This window comes from Galeopterus variegatus, unplaced genomic scaffold (assembly GCF_000696425.1).
Source record: "Galeopterus variegatus unplaced genomic scaffold, G_variegatus-3.0.2 Scaffold1119, whole genome shotgun sequence".
In the NCBI taxonomy this organism is placed as follows: Eukaryota; Metazoa; Chordata; class Mammalia; order Dermoptera; family Cynocephalidae; genus Galeopterus; species Galeopterus variegatus.
The window spans coordinates 203774-210795 of NW_007727230.1; the positions used below are offsets into that span (position 1 = coordinate 203774).

The 7022-nt window shown below is 40.8% G+C and overlaps 1 protein-coding gene across 1 annotated transcript in view; it reads left to right on the forward strand.

Moving 5' to 3' along the window:
• The first annotated feature begins 4520 nt into the window (after positions 1–4520).
• The window catches only part of ATP5L (ATP synthase, H+ transporting, mitochondrial Fo complex, subunit G), a 6391-nt gene continuing 3889 nt past the window's right edge, over positions 4521–7022 (forward strand). Inside the window, exon 1 of the mRNA XM_008574920.1 lies at positions 4521–4657. Coding sequence (XP_008573142.1) covers positions 4606–4657 — 52 coding nt within the window. The 5' untranslated portion in view covers positions 4521–4605. The remainder of the gene's footprint in view (positions 4658–7022) is intronic.

The window sequence follows — 7022 nt, forward strand, 5'->3', positions numbered from 1 at the left end:
GCGGGAGTGCCACCGCACTCCCAAGCGGCACACTGTAGCAGTGCGCCACCGGGCCGGCCCGATAGATGTGATTTTTAAAAAAGGAATCTTATGCACCTTCTATTGGTAGCTCTTAATTTTTCATTATCTTGTAACTCAAAGTTACTATCGCAGCCAAACACTCTCCCATGGTATTGTCACCTCTGAAAATTTAGCTCTACAGTCTTTTTATGAGGATTGGTAGGACAAACTTGAAGCTTTGACACTTTATTCAAAAAATTCTAGGGTGAGAGAATAGATAGGAGGCTGTCGAGCCCTTCTCTTATGAAAATCTGTTGCTACAAGGACTAGGCCTGAGTAGAAGAATTAGGCAGCAAATATTGTAACCATGAAAAATATTTTAAGACACTAATTTCAACAGTATATCTCTGTGTACACACACCCCCCACACACACACACACACACCCCACACACACACACCCCCATGTGCTTTTTTATATTGGTCTAGTGTAAACTGAGTACCACTTTATATTGTCTCTTCCACTATATAGTGTGTGGTCATGTTTACTAATGTACTCATTCTAGACAAATAAAATTCTGAAACTATAAAATATAGATAGTTAATGTTTGTTTAGGCTTGTGATCTGACTTTGAAGAGCTGCTTCTAACTCAGCCTTAGGTTATCAATTAATAAAGTAGGAATTTGAGCACAATCTTGTCCACAAGCCACTTTAAACATCCACTTAATCCTGTGTAGTTGGTAGGTGGATGGACCCCACTTTTACAAGTTGAGCGGAGCTTCCTACTCAGTTGTGCTGCTTAACATACTAGGTGAGGTACATTCCCCTACAAACTATCTTTATATCACTGTCCATCTAAGCCCAGAGATATAAGTGACAAGAAAGTGATATGATCTAGAAGTAGGACTTATTGCTTCCTCTAGCGGTTATCATTGTTAACCATGGCCTCTTTCAAATAAGATGGTAGTTTTACAGTATTCCAACACAAGTTGCTATAAGCAGTCCTTGATGTGTTTTTGATGATATCAGCTGGAGAACCTCAAATCAGAGAGGGCCTCCCACCTTAGATGTAAAGTAGGTGTTGCCTATTGCTGTGCTTATAAATGAAAAAGGAAGTCTAGGAAACTTCTGCAAATTCCAGAATGTAAGATTAATTCAGTGCACTCCCTGGGCCTTTAAGGCATGGGTTGACAGGATTTATTTTCTTAAAATGAGTTTCATTTCATATTTATTATCCTTTCCCTTTCTGAGAATGAACTGTATATAAAATAAGCTTCTACCTACCTGCAATTATCTCCCAAACCCAATTTTATAGGATGTTTTCATTTTAAAAAGAAGTGGGGGAAAAAACAGTTTTGCAGGAGAAAATTAAAGGAAATGGCACAAAACCTCAGAAGGCAGCTGTTCCCAGCAGCTTTCTATTTAACAACCTCTATACTGCCGTTAGTGTCTGTATCTGTGTTCTACTTATGATTTAGCCTTCAGATTGTAAGCCTTTTCTGGCAAGCTATCCAGCAGCTTTCTATTTAACAACCTCTATACTGCCGTTAGTGTCTGTATCTGTGTTCTACTTCTGATTTAGCCTTCAGATTGTAAGCCTTTTCTGGCAAGCTATTTTTTTTTTTAAGTTCTTTTCCTGAAATTTTTTATGGATGGCTATGGCACCATTAATGCTACTGAATATCTTTAAATCCATCACAAAGGCAAGTGCATAGCGTAAGACCACTATTGGTAAGGAAACCAAGTGTCCTCTGTGCCTTTTTTCTTTCTGTGAAGTAATTTAAGGACATCCAAAAAATGAGACTTTGAAAAATAAGAGGTATTTTCTCTGGAACGCAGAAGGAGCTCCAAATCTATTAAAGCAGACTTTCTGACATATCTAGTGTTATGTGTTGGCTTTGCTAGAGTATGATAGGAAAATGAAGACTCTTTAACCAGCTCTGGTATTGCTCATAACTTACCAAGAGGATAATACTAAACTTGGAAAATTATTTGAGTAGGTTTTATCAACCGGTCTAAAGTTTTTTGTTGTTTTTTTTTTTAATATAGTTTTTAGTGGATATATGAAAACTGAAGGAAACTTTAAAGGTTTTTTAATGGTGCAGGTGAAGGTATCAGTTGCTAGTTGGTATCATGCTCTACAAAAGCTTCATTACTTTATTTGAGGCTGGTTGCTAAGTAGCCATTGCACAGAGCATAAGTCTACTGGATGTACAAGCCAGAGGCTGATGCTGCTTTGTTGATGTCATGATGTCATGTGAGGAAATAATGCACATGCTCTAACTGCTAAACAGGAAAAGAACCTAGAAACAAAATGAACAAATCAACAAAAAGTTGATTGAAGTAAAACTTGATCAACATAACTGTATTTTGAAACATTCCAAGAAGGCTCCTTGTCAAACTTGCCTGGGGGTGTTGGTTCAAAACATGTATTTAATAAATGAACACCTGACTTAACGACCTTTGTTATCACTTTATTACGATACTAAAAGCTAGTGGCACATTCAGTAATCCCTCTAAAACTTTTAGGTAGGTAGTATCAAAGGTGTGTGACCTGGTTGACCTAACCTGGCTTACCAGGCCTCCAGAGGGGATGCTGGGGTTATTCTCAGAAGATGAATCTCAGGGCATGTTTTTTCCTAATGAGCTCCCTTTTGGCTTCGTTTTTCTTCCTTACCTGGCCTAAACCACAGGTCTTTTAATTATTTGCTGTCAATGGTCCCTTTTCTTTCCCGTTGTTTCTATACCCCTGCCATTCACGACCTCAGCCTAGATTAACCTAGCCATTCCCCTCCGTTCCGATATCCAAGATACAGGATTTTAAAAACAAAACAAACAAAAAAAATTCAGAGTGGTGCAACCACAAACTTGTCTCTAACATCGCCCAACCTTCTGTGTGTCCTTAACTTCAACAGCTATTCCAAATTTTAACCTCTTTCCTCATTCTCTCCCACCTTCCCATTTACTCTTCACAGTTAGGTGACCTTGCCTTCTACTTCACTGGGAAGATAAAGACAAGAGAGTCTCCACTTTCAAACTTCTTTTCCATCACCTTATCTGTGGAAAAAGGTCCACAGCATTCACAGGCTAATTTCTCTACCTTCTTTTCTTGCCTTATCAGGGCTCTTGTCAATCCCTCTTGTCTTCTCTCTTCCTTTTCTCCCTTGAGTTCCACATCCCCCTTTGGTTTTCTGACTTGTATTCTTTTACAGCCATATTTCTTCATCCGTTCATTCTGGCTTCTATCCTAATATTTTGAAACTGCTCTAGTTAATGTCAAAGATTTCCATATTGCTAAATTAACTTTTCCATCCTTAATTTGACTTCTGTCCAGTATCTGGGGCAGCTGAATCACTCCTTCATTCAAACGCTCTTGGTTCCTTGATATCACTTCTAATTTTTCTTTCCACCCTTCTAACCATTCCATCAATCAGAATTTTACTTCTGCTCAGGTTTCCCTAGGATACATTAACTTACAGTTCTGTTCTCATCAAATGCCACTTCCCTACATATATCTTTTCTTCCGGTCATATTAAACTATAATGTTTCAGGGGTGGCTGGTTACTCAGTTGGTTAGAGTGTGGTGTTGATAACACCAAGGTCAAGGGTTCGGGTCTCCCTATAGGCCGGCTGCCAAATGGGAGCGGGGGAGGGAGGGAAGGAAGGAAAGAAAAGAAAGTTTCAGTCCTCTGTAGTATATAGCTATTCTCTTTATACATCAACTCAGTTTTCCTCCTCTAGTCTTCCCAGATCAGCACCATGTCTAACTGATACTGACGCTCCGTGTTCACATTGCAATCTCTTCAGATCCCAACTCTGCCACTCTCTAGCTATGTGGCCACTTATTAATCCCATTCTCAATGGGGACAGTACCTAATACACAGGCTTTCTTTAAATTCCAGAATGCCTGGCATACTGGAGGCCCTCAATAAATGCGATTTTGTTCGTCATATCTGCATAGCTTCTGTGGCTGGTTAGGGAATGAGGGGAATTGGATTCCAATCCTGACACAGGATGCGGGGGAGACGGAATACAAAAGGTAAAAGATCAGCTAAAGAAAGGCAATGGGCTGAATCCGGTGACAGCTTGTGTGGTGCCTGCTCGACCCATAACTCTATGTTTGGCCTCGGACCCTCTCTGCGTCTGCAAAACTATCGTGTTGGTCTAGGAGAATCTCAGGGACGCCTTCTAGTCCTGACTTCCCATGTTCTGTCAGAAAATCTGCGAAAGCACCCTACGCGAAAAAGTGGAGGTCAGCGCCAAGAAAAACACAGGAGGCTCAGGGCGCAAGCGCATTTCTTCGCCTGGCGGGCCTTCCGGGCCTCCACGAGCAGCTGCCCCAAGAAATGCCTGTTCGACTGCGGAATCCCATTATTCTTCACTTGTCCTCTAATCTCATCTGTTTATATCCAGTTTCACCTCAGTGGCTCAACAAAATTAATTGACCGACCGTATTCCGCAAAGATCGTAGAACACTTAAGGATCTTGGCCCGGCTCAGAAAGAGGCGGCCTGACCTTAGAAGAGGGATGGGGTCCTGCCACGGGTCCTTCCGGGAGGTGACATTCAGCCGGCTGTTCGGGGCGACGGGCTTTCCATCCTAGAACTATGGCCCAATTTGTCCGTAACCTCGCAGAGAAGACCCCTGCGCTGGTGAACGGTGAGCGCGGTGTGAGACTGCCGAGGCGGGTACACGGGCAGCGGAGGAGCCTGCGAGGGCCCGAGAGGAGGAAGCGAGCTGCAGTGACCGAGGGGCATGCGGGAGCCGGGGCCCGAAGGTGGAGGGAGCAGCTGGCAGATTTGCAGTTCTCCTCTAGTCTTCCGCTTGCCTGGCCTGCAGCTTGGATTCTCTGTACTTCTAGAAGTTCCTGAATTCTAACAGTGAAGAGAGGTAGTGTGAAGGGAGGACGGAGTTGCCTGGCAGCTGCCGCATTATACCCCCTTAAGTCCTAAGAACAGGAATTTGGAAGGAATGGCTCCATTAGGAGAGTTAGAAAAGGAAGGAAACGTGTGGAAGTACCTAAATTCGGCTTCACCAGGTGGTCTGGTTCTCAGTGGGGTATTTGGAAGTCAACAGAGATGTTTAGGGATGGATGAGCTTTTGAACGTTGACTTTGCTTTCTGTCCTGGCCGGATTCTGAGATACGTGCGCTTTAATCCGAGAGAAATTTTAGGTGGAATTGGAGGAGGTGGATGAGTATCCCTGCCCCAGTAACCATAGAAAGGGGTTCTGTTAAACAGTAAACTTTATTATAGCTTAGCATTTGTGGAATTTTTTCAGTTTGAAGAACCTCACTGGTAGACCATTGTATTTCAGAACAACTCTGAATTGTTACAGCCTTGAATACTACTAGTCTATTCTGTCAGTAAATATTTCAGTTGTCTTTTGAATAGCAAGCTAGGCGTTTTATTCCTGAAGTGAGGTGAGTTAAATTGACGAAAGTTTCTTCACTAGATGAGCTATATTGTAAGTGGTTGAAGGTCAGATTCAGTTGTCTTTTGAATAGCAAGCTAGGCGTTTTATTCCTGAAGTGAGGTGAGTTAAATTGATGAAAGTTTCTTCACTAGATGAGCTATATTGTAAGTGGTTGAAGGTCAGATCTCCAAATAGCTTTTGTTCAGATTTGATTATGAAATGTGAGTAGAAAGCAGACTTTCAAAAAATACATGTAATGTTTTTGAATCTATTTCACTGTTTGATTGGCATTTTCTTATTCATTCTCTTCTCCCTTCCCTCCATTACCATCAAAGCAATGAGTTGTTGAAGCCTTTACAGTGCCAGATATTATAAATACTTGATTCTCCTACAAAACCCCAGTCTGCTAGTGAGACATTTCACACTTTTTCCCAAAGAATTTCTTAGGTTTGCAACTTTTTCTTTACTAAGATTATCAAAGTGTCTGTTATAAAGCTCTACAGTTTTACATAAACAAAAAAAGAAAAGCCTTAGAGGCTTCAGTCTTCGGACTTTGTGGTTAATTTGAGGCACAAAGTTTAATATTCCAAGTGGATCTTTTTCCCTAGCATGGTTTTTACATCTTTTAGACGGTGAATGTTAGGGAATTGCAAACTAATTTTAGTGATAAAATCCAAAAAGAAAGTAAATATCAAAGTAGTTTTTTGTATGAAACATATAAACCCTTTTCTCTATTATTGTGAATAATTGAAAGATAACTTGTTAATCTTCCAAAAGTACTCAGAAAGGAGGACTCAACTGGGGCCAGAATTAAAATAAAATTTATATAAAGTGGAAATATATTTTGCTTTATAATATAGGTCAGAGTATTAAATGTGAATGTTAAATATTTAATGAAAACTACAGACTATATCTGTTCATTCCCCTGGAAGACAAAAAAGTTCATGGAAATAAGTAATTTTGTTATCAGTTTTTTCCAGAAATATTATAGAGTCTGATTTTTTTCTCCCCTTAACTGCACTCTAAGCTTTATTTAGGTTTCACCAGTTTTTTCATTAATCTCTTTCAGTTCCAGGGTCCAATCCAGAACACCACATTGCATTTAGTTATCATGTCTCCTCCGTCTCCTCTGGTCTGTGTCAGTTTCCCAGTCTTTCCTTATCTTTTAACGACCGTGGCAGTCTTGAGGTGTCTATCTAGGTATCCTATGGAATTTTTTTTTTTTTTTTTTTTTTTTTACAACACCTTTCTCACTGGTGGAGCTGTGGATTTTGAAAAAGAATACCACAGAGATGAGGTGCCCTAATCACATATCTGTAGGTATGTGATACTCATGTATAACATCACTGGTGATACAAGCTTTCATTACTTGGTTAAGGTAGTGTTTGATAGGTTCCTCCACCGTAAAGTTACTATTTTTCTCTTTCCATACTCTATTTTTTTTTTTTTTCCTTTTTTTTGTCTTTTTTACTGACCGGTAACGGGATCGCAACCCTCGGTGTCGCGCCCGTACCGGGGACCGGGAACGGGATTGCAACTCTCGGTGTCGCACCCGTACCGGGGACCGGCAACGGGATCGCAACTCTCGGTGTTGCGCCCGCACCGCGCT